This window comes from Ursus americanus, chromosome 2 (genome assembly GCF_024610735.1).
Source record: "Ursus americanus isolate L20-20 chromosome 2, mUrsAme1.1.p, whole genome shotgun sequence".
In the NCBI taxonomy this organism is placed as follows: Eukaryota; Metazoa; Chordata; class Mammalia; order Carnivora; family Ursidae; genus Ursus; species Ursus americanus.
In genome coordinates, this window is record NC_142128.1 from 24,310,437 (window position 1) to 24,331,094 (window position 20,658).

The following is a 20,658-nucleotide window of genomic DNA, read 5'->3' on the forward strand; positions in this document are numbered from 1 at the left end:
AAGAACATATATTATTAAAATGTTTATGCTACCTAGAGCAATCTCTACATTCAATGCAATCCCTATCAAATACCATCAACTTTTTTCACAGAGCTAGAAGAAATAATCCTAAAAATTGTATGGAACCAGAAAAGACCCCAAATAGCCAAAAGAATGTTGTAAAAGAAAACCAAAGCTGGTGGCATCACAATTCCGGACTTCAAGCTGTCTTATAAAGCTGTAGTCAACGAGACAGTATGGTACTGGCAGAAAAACAGACACATAAATCAATGGAACAGAATAGAGAGCCCAGAAATGGACCCTCAGCAATATGGTCAACTAAACTTTGACAAAGCAGGAAAGAATATCCAATGGAAAAAAGATAGTCTTTTCAGCAAATGGTGTTGAGAAAATTGGACAGCCACAGGCAGAAAAGAAAGAAAGTGGACCATTTCCTTACACCATTCTAAAACTGGATAAAAGACCTAAATGTGAGATAGGAAACCATCAAAATCCTAGAGGAGGACACAGGCAGTAACCTCTGTGACCACGGCCACAGCAACTTCTTGCTAGACACATTTCCAAAGGCAAGGGATGCAAAGGCAAAAATGAACTATTGGGACTGCATCAAGATAAAAAGCTTTTGCACAGCAAACGAAACAGTTGACAAAACCAAAAGACAACCAACAGAATAGGAGAAGATATTTGCAAATGACATATCAGATAAAGGGCTAGTATCCACAATCTGTAAAAAACTTATCAAACTCAACACCCAAAGAACAAGTAATCCACTCAAGAAACGGGCAGAAGACATGAACAGACATTTCTCCAAAGAAGACATCCAAACGGCCAACAGACACATGAAAAAATGCTCCACATCACTTGGCATCAGGGAAATACAAATCAAAACCACAATGTGATACCACCTTACACCAGTCAGAATGGTTAAAATTAACAAGTCAGGACACGACAGATGTTGGCAAGGATGTGGAGAAAGGGGAGCTCTCTTCCACTGTTGGTGGGAATGCAAGCTGGTGCAGCCACTCTGGAAAACAGTACCGAGGTTCCACAAAAAATTGAAAATAGAGCTACCCTATGACTCAGCCATCGCACTACTGGGTATTTACCCCATAGATACAAATGTACTGATCTGAAGGGGCACCAGTGTTTATACCAGCAATGTCCACAAAGACTATCTATGAAAGGAGCCCAGATGTCCATCGACACATATTGAATGGATAAAGAAGACGTGATATATATAGATGGATAGATACATAGATAGATAGATAGCTAAGATGGAATATTATGCAGCCATCAAAAGTGAAATCTTGCCATTTACAGTGATGTGGATTGAAAGAGGGTATTATGCTGAGCAAAAAAAGTCAATCAGAGAAAGACAATTATCATATGATCTCACTAGTATTTGGAATTTAAGAAACAAAAGAGAGGATCATAGGGAGAGAGAGGAAAGAGGTTAAAAGAAGACAAAACTAGAGAGGGCAACAAACCATAAGAGACTCTTAATCATAGGAAGCTGACTGAGGTTTGCTGGAGGGGAGGGGGGGTGGAGGGATGGGGTAATTGGGTCATGGACATTGAGTAGGGCATGTGATGTAATGAGCACTGGATGTTAATATAAGACTGATGAATGACAGACCTGTAAGTCTGAAACCAATGATACCGTCTATGTTAATTAAATGAATTTAAATATATGTTTTTAAAAAAAGGAGAGGACAAAAATAAATAAAATCAAAAATGTAAGAGGTGAATTAACAACCAACATCACAAGAACACATAGGATCATAAGAGAACATTATGAACACTTATCTGCCAACAAATAAGACAACCTACAAGAAATTGATCAATTGCTAGAAACATATAAGCTTCTAAAATGGAATGAAGAACAGAAAATTGGAACAGACCAATTACTAGCAATGAAATTGAATCAGTAATCAAAAACCTCTGATCCAAAAGATGAGGACTGGATGGTTTCACAACTGAATTCCACCAAATAATTAAGGAACATTTAATACCTATTCTTCTCAAACTATTCTAAAATACAGAAGAGAAGGATAAGCTTCCAAATTCATTCTATGAGGCCAGCATGACCCTGATGCTCAAACCAGATAAACACACTACAAAATAAGGAAACTAAAGGCCAGTATCTCTGATGAAACTAGATGCAAAAATTCCCAACAAAATTTTAGCAAACTGAATCCAACAGGGCATTAAAAAACAAAAACCATTCCCCCCGGTCAAGTGGGATTTCTTCCAGGGATGCGAGGGTGGGTCAATATGCACAAATCAAGGCGACAGATCATAGTAACAAGAGACAGAAAAACAACTATATGATCATGTCAATAGATGAAGAAAAATCATTTAACGAGGACAACATCTATTCATTATTAAAATGCTCAACGAAGTAGGAATAGAGGAAACATACCTCAACAGAATAAAGGTCAGCTATGAAAAACCCATGGCTAACATCACCCTCAGTGCTGAAAAACTGAGAGCTTTCACTCTAGGTTCAGGAGCAAGACAAACATGTCCACTCTCACCACATTTACTCGACATATTACTGAGTCCTAGACACAGCGATCAGACAAGAAGAAATAAAAGGCACTCATATTGGTAATGAAAAAAACAAAATTTCCCCCTATCTGTAGATGACATGAGACTATGACATGAGACTATACAGAGAAAACCCTAAAGACTCTACCAAAAAAACTCCTAGAAGCAATCAATAAATTCAGTAAAGCTTCAGGATACAAAATTTATATATGTTGCATTTGTATATGCTCCTAATGAAGTTGTAGAAACCAAAATTAAGAAAACAGTCCTGTTGACAGTTGCACCATAAAGTTTAAAATACCTAGCAATCAACTGAACCAAGGAGGTGAAATGCCTGTACTCTGAAAGCTATCCAACACTGGCGAAAGAAACTGAAGATGACAGAAGCAAATCCATGAGCAAATTCCATGTTCATCAATTGGGAGAACCAATATTAAAATGTCCCTGCCACCTGAGGGAACCCACAGATTTAATGCAATCCCTATCAAAATACCAACAGCAGTTTTTCACTCAACCAGAATAAAGAATCTTAAAATTTGTACAGAACACAAAGACCCTGAATGACCAAAACAATCTTGAAAAAGAACAAAACTGGAGGTATCACAATTCCAGATTTCAAGACATACTATAACTCTGTAATAATCAAAACAATATGACCTGGCACAAAAATGAATACACAGACCAATGGAATAGGACAGTCCAGAAATAACCCCATCTTTATATGGTCAATTCATCCATGACAAAGGAGACCAGAATACACAATGGGGAAAAGACTTGTCTCTTCAACAAATGGTGCTGGAAAAACTGGACGCCCACCCACAAAACAATGAAACCAACCACTTCCTTACACCACCCACAAAAATAGACTCAAAATGGATTAAAGACCCACATGTGAGACCTGAAACCATAAAATTCCTAAAAGAATACATGCAGTAATTTTTTTGACATCAGCTATGGGAACAATTTTCTAAGCTAGGTCTCCTCTGGCAAGGGACACAAAAGCAAAATTAATTAACTGGGATTACAACAAAATATTAACTTTTGCTCAGTGAAGGAAGCTACCAACAAAACACAAAGGCAATATACTGAATGCGAGATGTTTGCAAATGATGTGTCTAATAAGAAGTTAATATCCAAAATACATATAGAACTTATACAATGCCACACCAAAAAAACCCCAAAGTATCCAATTAAAAATAAGCAGAGGACATGAATAGACATTTCTCTCTAAAGAAATACAGATGGTCAACAGACACCTGAAAAGATGCTTACTTTCACTAATCATGGGGGAAATTCAAATCAGAATAAGATATCATCTCACACACATCATAAGGGGTAGAAGAAAAAACACAAGAAATAACAAGTGTTGTTGAGGATTGGAGGAAAAGGTACCCTCATGCACTGCTGGTGGGAATGCAAACTGATACAGCCACTACGGAAAACAAGATGTGGGTTCCTCACAAAATTTCTAAATACCATACAATCCAGTAATTCCACAGTGGGCATTTACCCAAGGTAAATGAAAACACTAATTTGAGAAGAGAGATGCACCCCTACATTAACTGAGGCATTATTACCACAGCCAAGATACAGAGGCAACCCAAGTGTCCGTCCATACATTAGTGGATATAGAAGATGTAGTATATATTCAATAAAACATTACTCAGATATTAAAAAGAAGTTGAGATCTTGCCATTTGCAACAACATGGATGGATCTAGAAGATATAATGCTAAGCGAAAGAAGTCAGAGAGAGACAAATACCATGTGATTTCACTCATATCTGGAATTTAATAAACAAAGAAAAAAGATGAATCCAAACAGACTCTTAAATACAGAGAACAAACTGATGGTTGACAGAGGAGAGGTGGGTGGGGGGATGGGTGAAAAAGATGAAGGGGATTAAGAGGACACTGATGGTGATGAGCACAGAGTCATGTATACAGTGGTAGAATCATATTGCACACCTGACACTAATATAACACTTACTTATACATGAATAAAAAAAATTTAAAGAATAATGGCACAACAGATTTGTTGATTTCTTTATCTTGGAATGAAAATGTGACACATTTAGTTTCTGAAATCATTCATAAATTGGAAAAAAAAAATGGGGGTATTGTCCTATTATTGCCCCTATCCAGATATATAATTGAGTAACTATAGCAGGTCTGTGCAGTATAAGCCATTATTTCTTCCCCCCAAATGATTATGCCCCCTTGCATCTTATTCAGCAAATTACCTTAATTTCATACGCAAAAGGTCTCCATTTATGATTTCAAATGTGCAAACCTTAAAATTGCACACATAGGATATATACCTCTTTTCAAATTAAATGAAATGGGCGGGAGTCTTATGTCTAAAATATACCTATATTTACTACATAGTTAAAATATCAAATGAAATACACTATGATGAAATGACATCACACTGATACAGATACATTCCTTTTTTATATGACTAGTCAATGTGGGAAGATATTTTCACCTGTGTGGAAAAAGTTAGTAATAACCTACAACAACAAATCCTGAAGTTATACAAAGCTGCATTCTCCTTAGAAGGCCTATCTTCTTGTCTTACAAGTCACAGGAAGGAGGCATGACAGTATGTGTTATGAATGTACAACTTAGGAAGATACAGGGGTGCCTGGGTGGCTCAGTCAGTTAAGCATCTGCTTTTGGCTCCGTTCATGCTCTCAGGGTCCTGGATGGAGTCCTGCATTGGGCTCCCAGCTCAATGGGGACTCTGTTTCTCCCTCTGCCTCTCCCTCCTGCTCACACTCTCTCTCCCTAAGGAATAAACGAAATCTTAAAAAAAAACAAACAGGAAGATATATGAATATATGTGAATTAGAAAATAAACAAAAGAGAAAAGTGAATAAATTGGAAATGTATGAATTGGTGGATGCAAGCACCATTTTTGGGTGTTATATGCAACTAATGAATCATCGAGCTTTACATCTAAAAACCAGGGATGTACTGTATGGTGACTAACATAATAAAAAAATATTATCATAGGGGCGCCAGGGTGGCTCAGTCATTGCGCATCTGCCTTCGGCTCAGGGCATGATCCCGGCGTTATGGGATCGAGCCCCACATCAGGCTCCTCCGCTATGAGCCTGCTTCTTCCTCTCCCACTCGCCCTGCTTGTGTTCCCTCTCTCGCTGGCTGTCTCTCTCTCTGTCAAATGAATAAATAAAATCTTTTAAAAAAATAGTATAATAAAATAATAAAATAAAAATTAAAAATTAAAAAAATAACATGTTTTTTCTTCCAAAACAGATTCAAAAACTCTGCTTAGTACAATCTTCTCCATATTTAGAAGTGTTCCTGATAATTTTTTTTTTAAGATTTATTTTCTTTGAGACAGAAAGCAAAAGCCAGTGGACAGGTAGAAGGAGGGGGAGGAGAGAGAGACAGAGAGAGAGAGAGAGAGAGCGCGCACCTGCAGATTCCATGCTGAGTGGGGGAGCCCAACCCAGGGCTCAATCCCAGGACCCTAAGATCAAGACCTGAGCTGAAATCAAGTCAGACACTTAACTCACTGACACCCAGGTGCCTCTGACCTGGGGTTTTGAGGCCAAGTTTTCTCCTAGATTTCAAGCTTCATGCCCTGTGTCTGAGCTCTCCAAGCTTTACCTGGGATCTATTGATGGTCTTTTTTTTTTTTTTTTTTTTTTAATCACCCCTGAGTGTACTTGTTTGGCCTTCAGGTCTGATTCAGATTCTTCCTGAAGGATCTGTGCAGTCTTTAGTCTAATTCCTGTTTGGAATGGGACTGCTCCTAATGGAACTGGGCTAGCCCTCAATCTGAGTCCTTTTAAAAGCAGACCCTTCCAGTGGGAACTCTGTCAGTTGCAATTGTGTAGGCTTTGGTCCTATTCCCCTTTGCAACTGCACTCTTCCCTTTGGGACTGTGCCTGTTGGAACTGCACTAGCCTTCAGTCTCTGGTCTGTTTGGGACTGAACTGTTCTCTCTGAAACTGGGCTGGCCTTTGGTGTGATTCCTTCTGGAAACAGGATGGCCTTGAAATTCTTTTATAAGAAATGGGATCCCAGTCATCAAAATGCTTTAGGGCATTTCACCCATGGGGACACTGGATGGTTTTATGTTTAAAAATAGTCTTTAAATTTGTATGGAACCAGAAAAGGCCCCAAATCTCCAAGGAACTGCTGAAAAGGAAAAACAAATTGGGGGCATCACAATACCGGATTTCGAGCGGTACTACAAAGCTGTGAATTCAAAGACAGCATGGTACTGGCACAAAAACAGACACATAGACCAATGGAACAGAATAGAGAACCCAGAAATGGACCCTCGGCTCTTTGGGCAACTAATCTTTGATAAAGCAGGAAAAAACATCCGGTGGAAAAAAGACAGTCTCTTCAATAAATGGTGCTGGGAAAATTGGACAGCTACATACAAAAGAATGAAACTTGACCAATCTCTCACACCATACACAAACATAAACTCCAAGTGGATGAAAGACCTTGATGTGAGACAGGAATCCATCAGAATTCTAGAGGAGAACATAGGCAGCAGCCTCTATGACATCGGCCAAAGCAAACTTTTTCATGACACATCTCCAAAGGCAGGAGAAACAAAAGATAAAATGAACTTATGGGACTTCATCAAGATAAAAAGCTTCTGCAAAGCCAAGGAAACAGTCAAAAAAATCTAAGAGGCAGCCCACGGAATGGGAGAAGATATCTGCAAATGATGCTACAGATAAAAGACTGGTATCCAAGATCTACAAAGAACTTCTCAAACTCAATACACGAGAAACAAATAAATAAAAAAATGGGCAGAAGATACGAACAGACACTTTTCCAATGATGACATACAAATGGCTAACAGACACACGAAAAAATGTTCAAAATCCTTAGCCATCAGGGAAATTCAAATCAAAACCACACTGAGATACCACCTTACGCCAGTTAGAATGGCAAAAATAGACAAGGCAAGAAACAACAATTGTTGGAGAGGATGTGGAGAAAGGGGATCCCTCCTACATTGTTGGTGGGAATGCAAGTTGGTACAGCCACTCCCGAAAACAGTGTGGAGGTCCCTTAAAAAGTTCAAAATTGAGCTACCCTATGATCCAGCCATTGCACTGCTGGGTGTTTACCACAAAGATACAGATGTAGTGAAGAGAAGGGCCATATGCACCCCAATGTTCATAGCAGCATTGTCCACAATAGCTAAATCGTGGAAGGAGCCGAGATGCCCTTCAACAGATGACTGGATTAAGAAGTTGTGGTCCATATATACAATGGAATATTACTCCGCTATCAGAAAGAATGATTTCTCAACATTTGCTGCAACATGGACGGCACTGGAGCAGATAATGCTAAGTGAAATAAGTCAAGCAGAGAAAGACAATTATCATATGATTTCTCTCATCTGTGGAACATAAGAACTAGGATGATCGCTAGGGGAAGAAAGGGATAAAGAAAGGGGGGTAATCACAAGGGGGAATGAAACATGAGAGACTATGGACTATGAGAAACAAACTGAGGGCCTCACAGGGGAGGGTGGTGGGGGAATGGGATAGACCGGTGATGGGTAGTAAGGAGGGCACATATTGCATGTTGCACTGGGGGTTATAAGCAACTAACGAATCATCGAACTTTACATCGGAAACCGGGGATGTACTTATGGTGACTAACATAATATAATAAAAAATCATTAAAAAAAATAAAAAATAAATAAAACAAAATAAAATAAAATAAGGGGGCAATATGAGAAAAAAAAAAACAAATTATGGTCCCTCTGGAGGCATATTTTTAAATAAATGGACTGACCTAACCTGAAATAATTGACAACTTCAATGGCCATGATGAGGAACTTTTGATCATCCCAACCTTAATTTTCTCACACCTGAATGGACTGCCATGGTTCTAAAATTGACAAAACAGGATACCGATTACAATAGGTATTTGGAAGCTGCCAAATGCTAACAAGAATCGAAAATTGCATCTCTCCAAATACAATTTGTAAACTAAATGAGGGGGCGACGGGGTGGCTCAGTCAAGTGAGAGTCTGCCTTCTGCTCAGGTCTTCATCCCAGGGTCCTGAGCTGAGTTCCCCATCAGTCTCCCTGCTCAGTGGGGAGCCTGCTTCTCCCTCTCCCTCTGCCTGCCACTCTCCCTGCCTGTGCTCTGTCTCTGTCAAATAAATAATTTTAAAAAATTAAATAAATGATGCAAGCATACAATTAAAGAGACAAAACAGGGCTTCTGAGTCCTCTTCTTCTCCTCCCCCACTTTCTTTGTCTAAGGAGGGGAGGCAACCACATTGTGCTCAGGCCACACCTCAGGCCCCACCTCCAGCACCATCTCCCTCTGTTATCTCTGCACCCTCTCATCTCCTCTGCTCCCACACTCTTATCTGATGTGGGAAACAAAGACAGAAGAAAAATTGTTAAATTTCCTTACTTCCTAGAGCCCAAGTCCTTGAAACAGGCAGAGTGACATTCCTCTAGGGACTCAACTGCCTTGATGTTAATACTTTGCTAAGGCCTCTCTCCCTCTTTTCCTTTTACCAAACCTTCCTTTTCCTCTGAAGCTCTCTCTGCTTCCTCCTCTCCTAAACCTCTTGAAACCTGCCCCTTTGAAGTTAAATCTCCTGAGGATCTAAATAGATCCCACATTTCCAACTTTTTTTTTTAAAGATTTTATTTATTTATTTGACAGAGATAGAGACAGCCAGCGAGAGAGGGAACACAAGCAGGGGGAGTGGGAGAGGAAGAAGCAGGCTCATAGCGGAGGAGCCTGATGTGGGGCTCGATCCCATAACACCGGGATCACGCCCCGAGCCGAAGGCAGTTGCTTAACCACTGTGCCACCCAGGCGCCCCCCAACTTTTTTTTTTTTTTGACTACAGTTGACACACAATATTACATTAGTTTCAGGTGTACAACTTAGTGATTCTATAACTTTATACATTAGGCTATATTCACTACGAGTATAGCTACCGTCTATCCCATTACATCACTACGAACCATCATTGACTGTATTCCTTATGCTCTGCTTTTTATTCCCATGACTTACTCATTTCATTACTGGAGGCCTATATCTCCCTCTCCCCTTCACCCATTTTACCCACCACATGATAGTGAGTGTGCTGTGTCTCCTTTGTTACAATATGTAGATGATTGGCATCTCTGCTCCCCTCCTCACACCTCTTCACAGGAAGACAGCATCCACCTGGGAAAACTTTTGGCCTTAAAAGGGTCATGCAGTCCCCAAAGAAAAACTGCAGTTTGCTCAAACTCAGCTTAGGTATTTAGGTCACCTGATCTCAGAACAAGGACAGTACCTGGATCCAGGTAGACTCAAGGCATCCTCAATTTCCCACAACCTAAAACTAAGCACCAATGACCAGGCTTTCCTGGACTGGCCGGCTACTGTCAACAGTGGATTCCAAACTTCTCTTTTAAGGCTCAGCTGCTATACATTTTACTAAAACATGAGAAACCTAACACAATTATTCAGAAAGAGGGGGATGACACCGCTTTGAAACTTTAAACAAAAGTCTACCATTAGCCCCTGCCCTTGGAACTCCTAATGACCAACTTCCCTTTTTCATCTCTCTGATACGGAAGGGAATGTCCTTGCAGTGCTCACCCCAAAACACAAGGACCACCATCATCCCACAAGGTATAAGAGTCAATACGTAGATGCTATGGCTGGGGGATACCCGCCTGCCTCAGAGCCATTCCTGCCACTGCCCTCTGGGATAAGGCCACTGAAGAATTCATCACACCATCCCCTTTAACCATCCCTGCACCCCATGTAGTAGAAGCCCTTCTGAACTCTCCTCACACTCAACATTTTCCAGACAGTCACCTCACCTCCTATGAAATCCCCCTGGTACCACTCCTCACATAACTCTTTCTGGTTCCAAAAGCCTCAACCCAGCCACCCTTCTCCCCTCCTTCACAGATGAAACCCCCCCACAGCCACTTCACACCGACAGGTCACCTGTTGACTCCCTGTGACAATTTTCAGCAAACTGCTCTAACCAAAGCACACTTTTCATGCTTTCCTGATGGTTCTTACTTAGAGGAGGAAAATGATAAATATCTCGCCAGCTAAGCTACCACAACTCCCTTTGAGGACACTGAGGCAGCACCTTTCCCTCTGGCTACTTCAGCCCAGCAGGATGAGTTCTGTGTCCTTAAGGCAGCTTCTATTGTAGCCGAGGGCAGCACTGCAAACATGTAAGGTGATACTCGGTATATGCTTTGGATAGCTAGCTCATGGTTTTGGAATATTATGGAAGAAACGAGGTTTCCTTCCTTACAATGGGGATGAGATTAAAAATGGCTGCTAGGTCTAAAATTCATCAGATGCCATGCTTTTGCCTGCAGATCTAGCTATTATTAAGGTCCCAGGGATATTCTGCACTTGACTTTCTGGAGGCCAAAGGAAACCACCTGGCTTATAGTTCTGCCCAAAAAAAGCTGCTCAAAAGGACACCGAGAGCCAGACCTCTGTCATGTTCTGAAGGGATGTCCTACCAACTGACAATTGGGAAAAATTGAGCAGACATGGCCAACAACAGGGCCCAGACAAGGAGAAACAATGTTGGGAATCTGATGACTAGTTGATAAAAAGAGAGAATTCTGGTTTGGATCAAATAACAATATGGCCATCTCCAAAATTCTAAAATTCCCACTCCTGACAACTGTACAAATATTAAACCATTGGTCTACTGACAAACTGATAGGGTTGATGAACCAGTATTGGTGGGGAAATGCTAAGAAGACTGCAGAAAGTGCCAACCTTGCTTGTCCCACTTGTCCAAAATACGATCCTGGAAAACAAATCCATACCTCCCCTGGGCATTTTAGACTGCTCAATGAACCATTTGAGATTTGGCAACTGGATTTCATGCAACTTTCTCATCTCATGGAAATAAGTTTGTGTTAGTCAATGTGCCTATGTTATCTCACTGGACCAAAGCTTTCCCTTGTAGAAAGGCCAATGACTCTTCTGTGGCTAAAATCCTGTTAGAAAAAATTCTCTCTCCGGGAAAAGCTCTCTTGAACACCACAATGACCAGAAAACCCATTCTACCGTGCAGGCATTTCACTGAGTTTGTGATCTTTGGCCGGTTTTACAATACTTTCATTGTACATTACTATCCCCTAACCTCACAACTGGTCCAACACCATAATGGCAACACTGGGGACCCAATTGGCAAAATCTGCAGAGACTTTCCAATGACCTGGGCCAAAGGCATTGCCAATACTTCTTCTAAATCTCAAGGCCATCCCCTTTGGAGCTCTGACTCCCAACCTTGGAGATAGTCACTGGATATCCATGCATTTGACCTCTGCCCCCTTTTGACCTGGAGTTGAGAAAAGGGGATATATTTCAATAATGCAAAGATCTAGTTGCTTCTATCAAAATGAACATTGTTGTAGCAGAGCAATCTTTTCAGTGTCCACTCCCAGGGGATAATTATCTTGACCATCACACCCTGCAAGCTGGGGATTCTTTCTCTTGGGAAAGACACTTCCACAGAGATTCTCTTCAACCTCCCTTGAGAGGACCTTATCGGATACTGCTAACCAAACCTTGTGCTGCCAAATCCCAGGGAATGGGCTCTTGGGTCCACGGGACACATTTAAAGAAGGCACCAGACCCTGACTGGACCTGGACACCATCTGGTCACGAGAACATAAATACTTCCCAAATTGAAAGAGAAAACATCTGGGGAGACAGCTTTCCCCCACATGTCCGGACCAGGCCTGCATTCCTTTTCTCACTGTTGCTCCTCCTACCTCTTTTGTGCAAAGAACATGCCTTTTTCTGCATTTCCCAGTCTCTTGCAAAAGGAGGAAACCTCTTTGGAGTATGACCTTTCCAGAAATAGCCTCATTTTTATCTTGTGAGCATTTCTAGAGTTTTAGAAGTTTCAGAATTCAAAAGTCTTTCTTTTACCTAAACTATTAACTGCACCCTGATTCCTTTTGTTTGTTTTTGTTTTGTTTTTGTTTGGTTTCTTTAAAGAAACAGAATTTTTAATTTATTAACATTAAAGACAAATGAAAAAAAAAAAAACCATGCCGTGTTTATAGACAGAGAAATTCAAAATCATAAAAAAATGTCAATACTTTTCCAATTGCCTTGTATATTTTATGCAGCAGCAATTAATATCCCAATATGAGTTTGCAAGAAATATGACAGGCTAATTCTAAACTTGATACGGAAGAGCAAAGACCCATAGACAGCCAAGATGCTTCTGAAGAAAAAGGAAAGGGGAGGGCGCCTGGGTGGCCTCATTCGGTTAAGCATCTGCCTTCGGCTCGGGTCATGATCCCAGGTCCTGGGATCCAGTCCCACATCGGGTTCCCTGCTCGGCGGGAGTCTGCTTCTCCCTCTGCACCCCCTCCCATGTGCACAAAAATAAGTAAATAAAATCTTTAGGGGGGAAAAAAAGGAATAAGGAAAGGAGAACTGCCCCACCAGATATCAAGAATTATTATGAAGCTATAAGATTTAGGATAGGGTGTTATTCATGCTGGGAGACTAATGACTACCACTAGTGCACCCAGACCAGAATCACAAATGTATGAGAACTTCATCCATGACACAGGGGGCACTACAGATCACTGGGGAATGGTGTATGAAATACATGATGTCAGGACAACTGGTCATCCACATGGTAGATCTCTATCTCCTGCCATACACAAAATCTAATTTCCAATGGATTTACCGACTTCAAAATGAAAGATAAAACTGGTTAGTTAAACTTGCAGAAGAATATATAGAAAGATATCTTTATGATCCCAGGATAAGAAAATACTTCTTCACCAAGGCAAAAAAGCATTCTTCAGAAAGAAAATTGGTAAGCATGACAATGTTAAAATTAAGAATTTTTGCTGGGATGCCTGGGTGTCTCAGTCGTTGAGCGTCTGCCTTCAGCTCAGGGTGTGATCCCAGAGTCCTGGGATGCAGCCCCACATCCAGCCCTGCATCAGGCTCCCTGCTCTGCTGGGAGCCTGCCTCTTCCTCTCCCACTCCGTCTGCTTGTGTTCCCTCTCTCACGGGCTCTCTCTTTCTCTGTCAAATAAATAAATAAAATCTTAAAAAAAAAAGGAAAAGAACTTTTGCTAACAAAAAGATACCTTAGAGAAAAATTAAATTAGAAACCAGAAAAAGATACAGGCGTCCCAGGAAACAAGAATATTTGAATGAAATCTTTGAATTATACTTTATCATTCAAACTCCAGCTAACTTTTATATGAAAATCAGGAACCAAACAGATTCTGAAATCTAGGTAGTCTTCATTATTTTAACTCAGCTATCTGAATTCAAAAACTGATAACAAAGAATGTTTTATTCATAACACGCACAACCAACCACAGATCAATATCCAGAATATTTGAAAAGCTAATTCCTACATAACAAAAAGAGAAAAGCAAATAGCCCAATGGCAAAACTAGAATTTTATGGAAGAAAAAAATCCTAGTGGTGAATAAAAACATGAAAAATGTTCAACCTCAATAATAATCATAAAAATTCACCTTAAGGCCACAAAGAGTAACCCTTTTACATTCATCAGGTTGGCAAAAAATTAAGCTTGGCAAGACCAGTTATTGGTGAAGATAGGAATTCTATGCAGTACTGGGACAAGTACAATTGGTACAACTATTTTGAAAGATACTCTGCATTATCTTGCAAAACTCTACACGTTCATTCTTACAAACCAGAAATTCCAATACTAGAAAATGTATATGCCCTATTGAAAATCTTGAACCTACACACCAGGAAACGTGTGAGAATGTCCATTGCAGCATTGTTCAGAATAACAAAAAACTGGAAACAATTATTCACCAAAAGCAGAATAAATAAATGGTGCTATACTTATATAATTACATAGTTTGAACATCCGGATTCTAATCCAAATGCATGGTTTCTGAATTTATAACATAACAGACCATTACTGATAACACATGGAGTTTTAAACAGCTCTTTTGAGATAACAATACTGTTTTGAAATGTCCCGGAAGTATTCCTATTCTTGCAACAAGTTCTCTAATGCTTCATGTTCCCCAGTGTATCTGTATTCCCAGATGTACTCAGTGATTTCATTTAGTGCATTCTCGCAGTATTTCACTATTTTGCTCCCAGACACTTGAGGAAGACACTTCCAGGAGGCACACGTGACTCCGGGTTTGCCTTCATAGGGAGAAACCTGTCTTCCTTCAGGTAAACAACTGCCAATAAATATTTTCAGTTGGCTCCTTTCAAACCTAGGGTCCTGGGTTAGAACCAACACATGGTTTGGAATTGTCATCTTGCTTTTGATTCTGTACTTGCTGTCTGTCAATCCTTTGTAGAAACAGTGTCCCCAGTGAGGTGATGCTGGCTCACTGGTCTCAATCTCGAGCAGATACAGACTTCACACAGGAAGTACATGAGAGTTTCTCCCTTCTAACCTTCCCAGTTCTTCAAGTGTCACTTGAGTAGTTTACAACTGTGATGCACATTTCCTCCAACATGAGACACGCCACCAGAAAAAGACCTTGCTGGCACTGAAACACAAAACCACTAAATACAAAGAACTTGACTGCTGATCAGAAATTCTTCCAGGGACACCTGGGTGGCTCAGTCGGTTAAGCATCTGCCTTTGGCTCATGATCCAGTGAGTCATGATCCCAGTATCCTAGGACTGAGTCCCACACTGGGCTCCTTGCCCAGCGGGGAGCCTCTTTCTCCCTCTGCCTGATTCTCTCTCTCTCTCTCTCTCTCATACACACACGCACAAATAAAATCTTTAAAAAAAATTCTTCCATGGAAACTTTTTTAAAGTTTTTTAAATTACAATTACCTCACAGTTATATTCATTTCAGGTGTGCAATCTAGTGATTCAACACTTGTAGGCAACACCTGGTGCTCATCACAAATGCATGACTTAATCCCTATCACCTATTGAACCCATCCCCCCAAACATCTCCCCTCTGATTACCAACAGGTTGTTCTCTATAGTAAAAAGGCTGTTTTCTTGGTTTGCCTCTTTTTTCTTCTCGCTGCTCATTTGTTTTATTTCATAAATTCCACAAATGACTAAAATCATATAGTATCTGTCTTTGACGGACTTATTTTGCTCCTCAAGGCAAATCTTGATCAGAACGGGGAAATGTGAAAAGTCGTAACGGGAAATGCCACAAAACAGTCAGGAGGTTTTGGCAGGGGGAGCTCGGACACACTATCACTCTGAATAAACTGGGGACCCAACAGGAAGACATGGACTTGACCTCGCACGTGAGTACTCCACTATTCCAGCTACAGGAACTCTATTCTCATCTCTCCATCCCCTCCCCCCAGCCCCCACCTCCCAACAGGACTCAACCATGAGAAGCCACAATGATTTGAACTACCAGATGCCTCCAATGGACTTTTGGTTCCTAACAGCCTTCTAAACTGCCCCCTTTTCGCCTGAAAACAGTGAGCCTCTCTGATGCTCCCCAATGTGCCTAAGGGTTAGTCACTGCTTCTTTGTCCTACATTCTATTCTTCTTCCTTCCCAAACAAAACCAACTTCGGCTGATAAATCCCTCAGAGTTTCTACCTTTAAGGTTACAAAATGGAGGGCAGTTTGTGTTTCTACCTGGGTCTCAGGTTCCAGCAGAATTAGGGAAGTGGGACCCCAGCTCATTCTTTTAGGAAGTCCTGAGAGTCAGCAGTTAGTGCATTCAAGTCCCCACTGAAAGCGGCTCCCGTTCCTCTGAATTTGGCTCAGGATTTCTCCCCAGAAACAAGCCTGCATCTGTAACAAGCCAACCACAGCATCTCTGATGTGGTGTCGCAGGACCCCTCAAGCCACGGATCCCTGAGTAAAACAGGTCTGTTCAAATACCCGCAGGGAAAATGAGGACTGAACCAGGGGAACAGCCCTCAAAATGCAAGCGACTGTGCTACTCACTTACCAGCATGTCCTGGGAAGCCGCCCAGAGCTGCCCCCTCAGCACTCAGCCAACAAGGCAGCTTCTTCCTCTACCTCGGGAGGCGACAAGTTGCTGCAAAGGCCCCAGGGTCTTCCCAGGGTGGGGGCCGAACCTACTGAAATGGCAGCTTTGGCGCTCTATTCCCTGCAGCCAGAGAGGGGCCGGATCCTTGGGGGCCTTCCAGAGCCCTTCCTGCTCTGAGGCGCCCTGTGTCAGAAAAGGCCACGGCGCGCCCTCTGCTGGCCGTGGCTGCGCACGCAGAGAAACCGCCCCCTTCCTGTTGGAGGTGCGCGCGCGCCCTCTGCTGGCCTCCCTGGGAATCCCTGCAATGCTCAAAGTCATGACCCCTCAGATGGAGGGACAGAGGGTGCTCTGTTCCACCCAAGCCATCTCTCTCCATGATAGATCCTAGGGTTCGGCCCCACAATGCAAAAGGAGGGGTCCCCATCTTCCCAAGGGAAACGTCCTCTGCACAGCTCTGCCCCAGAGAGGTCGGAGGTTTGGGCTCAGGGAAATCTGACGCCCTGGATTCCCGCCTTCTCCAGTCCCAACGCTCAGAGTAGCTACCTAGACCTCCTCCCCCCTGGTCCATGGTCCACCTCCACACACCTAGACCAGCAACTGCTTTTCATCCTTCCAACTCCTCTTTGTCTCTGCTTTTCTCTACCCCCTCTCCCTCTCTTGGTTCCTCTCACTTTCCAGGATTTGCCCAATCCCCCCACCACCCACTCAGTGTCCCTCTCCCTGACAGTCTCTTTCTCTATCTCTCCCCAGGCCCTCAGGCCTTCTGCTCTGTGCAGCCCTGTCCAGGACCACCACAGAGGACCACCTCTCCTGTCTCCCCCTCTCTCCTGCCATCATTCGGCCCTGGCCCTGCACACAGGGCATGACAATCCCATTTACAAAGGCTGCTCAGGCTGACCTTGGCTGTAGCAGGGCAGTTACCCGCCTCTCCAGGGCAGAATGTGGACAGACAGACCTTGACACCTTGGCCCAGCCATGACCCCAAGGCTGCTGGAGGATGTCTGCTTCCACAACCTGGAGAGAAGGAGGGCTTTGCACGATCCAGGAGCTCTGGTGCAGAATGGACTGGAGTAAAGGACCTAAGAAGCAACAGACACATACACCCAACTCCTGCGTGGTGAGAGAGGAATGGGTCTCCTGTCACTGGCCTCTTCCCTGCCCATCCCTCAACATGGAAACTGTGGAGGATTATGGGGCATCAGGGGTCTTACCAAGAACACTGCCACCATCAGCGACCCTCAGAGCCCACCCGCTGTTGCGAGGCAGCTGGTGAGGTGAAACCAGTGCACAAAACCTGGATTAATGCAGGGCCTCCTCACCGGTCTCCCGGGGCCACTACTGACCCTTCATACATTCCTCACCATCACAACAGACCACTGCCTGGGGACAGACACCTATCCTGCTGATCACCACACACCCCCAAAACAAGCAGACACCATGTACTCAAGGGTATCTATCACCAGAGTTAATACAACCACCAACAGATCTAAATACAGGGTGTGTCCACCTGCCCAGAAGGACTGCTTGGGCCCCTTGCAGTAAAGATGCCACAAAGGGTAATCTTGCTACTATCCTCCATCACCACCACTGCTGCCAGTTTGTTTCTGTGTGTACAGGATTCACACTGTGCTCTTGGAGGGGAATGACTGTAGGTCCTCGTGAAGGCAGACGCTGACACACAGACAGAACCGTGAAAGGTTTATTGGGGGGATACGAGGAGAGACAGAGCACAGGGGACAGGATGGGCAGGGAAGGCATTCAGACCATTAGGCTCATCTGACACCTTTACAACATATATACTCTGCACAGCCTGGTTGTTACCGCTCAGGGAGATCTTCAAACTTCAAACTGACTGTCCTGTAAGTCAAACAGATTTTGGATTATTTCAATGGGATCTTATGTTCTGCCATATGCAATTTGCCTCCTATAGTATATCTGAGGCCTTGGATGAACACCTGAGTGTGTGGCTGCCTCTGTGAGTCTATATGTAATAGAAAATAATTGTCTTCACATCTCAGACATCAATGTCTGAATGTACCCATTCTCAAAAGTATCTTTTATTTCCTTCTTGGCTAGGACCTGAAATTTAATAGAAAAAAAGGAGGTCATTTCTTTGTTGTTGAAATGAGGCTCGCTGCTATCTGGGCTGAGATGTTCTACTCCAAGTGAAATTTCAAGGTCTTAAATGAACACCTTTTGATGATCATCTGCATGGAGCTATTTTTTTAAACAGTGAGTAGGGTGAGTGGCCAAAATCCCAGATATTTGGCACATTCTTTTTTTTTTTTTTTTTTGAAACAGAGAGAAAAAAACAAAGACAGAGAAAGGGTAAACTTGTGAGCGAACAGGGAAGGCGGAAAAGGAGAGGGAGAGAGAGAAACCCTAAGGGTCTCCACACTCAGCGTCAAACCCGACCTGGGACTCAATCTCAGAACCTTGAGATCACAGCCTCAGCGGAAATCAAGAGTCCAATGTTTAACCGCCTGAGCCACCCAGGGGCCCCTGCAGATTCTTTATGTACTTCAACTCCTGTGCCTCTAATGACCTCAGAAACCAATATGCTCCCGGTTTCAAAGAAAACAAAGCTGAGGTTCTGAGTAGGCCCCACGGAGAGCTGGCATTCGGGCTGAGACATCAGCAACACAGGCAAATCCGCAGGATACTGTGGCAGAAGTTCTGGGAGATGCAAAGCTACAGGCAGGGAGGGGACTCAGATGCAGAGGGTGGTGACAGGGCTCGAGCTAGGGCGGCTCCTGGTCAACCCCGAATTCCCCACTAAGAGCCTCACTCAGGCTGAAGCCAAGGCAGCAGCTCTCTGATCTCAGTCCTGTCTTCACTTTCTCACACGGGGGCACACAAACTGAGGCAGACAAGAATCCCCAAAGAACCAAGTTAAATTTCCCACATCTCCACGGCATTCTTTCACACAGTTCAGAACTTTCAAAAATTTAGGGAAACAATAACCTTTATAGATTATGAATGAACAGCTTTATGCCAACAATGACATTTTCACCCAAATAACAGACACACGCAGCAACTCGGTGTGGACCTCACTCTGCCTTCACACTCACTGCTTAAGCTGCTGGCCTGCCAGGAATGGCCTCCGCTCTACCTGAGAGAGACCATCCACTCCCCTGAGCACCTCCATCCTGCTTCTCATCCACAGTCTCCTGTTTCTGTGTGACCCACGGCTCCCTCTCCTGTCCTTCAGATACATCGCTGGTGCTTCCCTTATAAGGAACACAACGTCTGTGTGGTTTAATGAACGTGTCCCTCCCTTCTCTCAGACACCCTAAATTCCTAACGTTAAGAATAGACCTCATTCTTTCCAGAGCGCAGGATATGGTCTCTGTACAACATCCGTGCGCACACCTGCTGTGCCAAGCTCTCGGAGAAGAGAGGCTCTCCTTCACCGCAAAGGGACCTGCCAACCACCTCAGTAGGAGTGAAAGATGAAGTCCATCAAATGGATCTCCTGAGCAACTTGGAGAAAGTGATCACGTCCTCAGCAACATTCACTCCCCCACGACATGAGACGCCTGCACGCAGGACCGCTATTCCTCATGGGGGACGCACCAGCGTCTATCTCTGACCCACGCCACAGAAAAGAAAGAGGACGAGCCCATAGGAAGTGACTGAGCCACATTCCCACAAAACCTCCACACCTGCCTCCAGCATCTGCCACTGTCTCTCATTCTCACCTCCCTGAGCCGACAAGAGGGCTTCCCCCAAGTATCCACAGGTTGCAGAGGATGGGGCAGACCCCAACCCTAATGATGAATCAAGGGACCACAGCCCTGCTTCACTGGTTTACGTAACTAATAAAATGTCAGCTCAAACTCAACACACTGCACATGAAGTGAGAGGTGTTTCATCCCTCCAGGAACAACAAATGTGGACTCTGGACATGCACAACAGTAAGAAATACATGTCTACCATTGTGCAATAGAGACACTTCCTTCATACCAATGGCACCTGCCCCACTGCTCAGTGTATGGAAATAGTTAAGCACAAAGCATGTATGACGTGAGAACTTCAGGATGTTACAGTGTCTCAGCCGGGTTTCCCATGCAATGTCAAGACCTCAGCACAAACTTTGCATTTGTTCCACCCAAACATCCC

The 20,658-nt window shown here is 43.1% G+C and overlaps 1 protein-coding gene across 1 annotated transcript in view; it reads right to left on the reverse strand.

Annotated features, from left to right (window-relative positions):
• LOC148110516 (uncharacterized) overlaps nt 1-19,552 on the reverse strand; it is a 52,901-nt gene extending 33,349 nt beyond the window's left edge. The window contains exon 1 of the mRNA XM_087865580.1: nt 16,495-19,552. Within this exon, the coding sequence (XP_087721706.1) occupies nt 16,495-16,500 (6 nt within the window). The 5' untranslated portion in view covers nt 16,501-19,552. The remainder of the gene's footprint in view (nt 1-16,494) is intronic.
• Nucleotides 19,553-20,658: the final 1,106 nt, after the last annotated feature.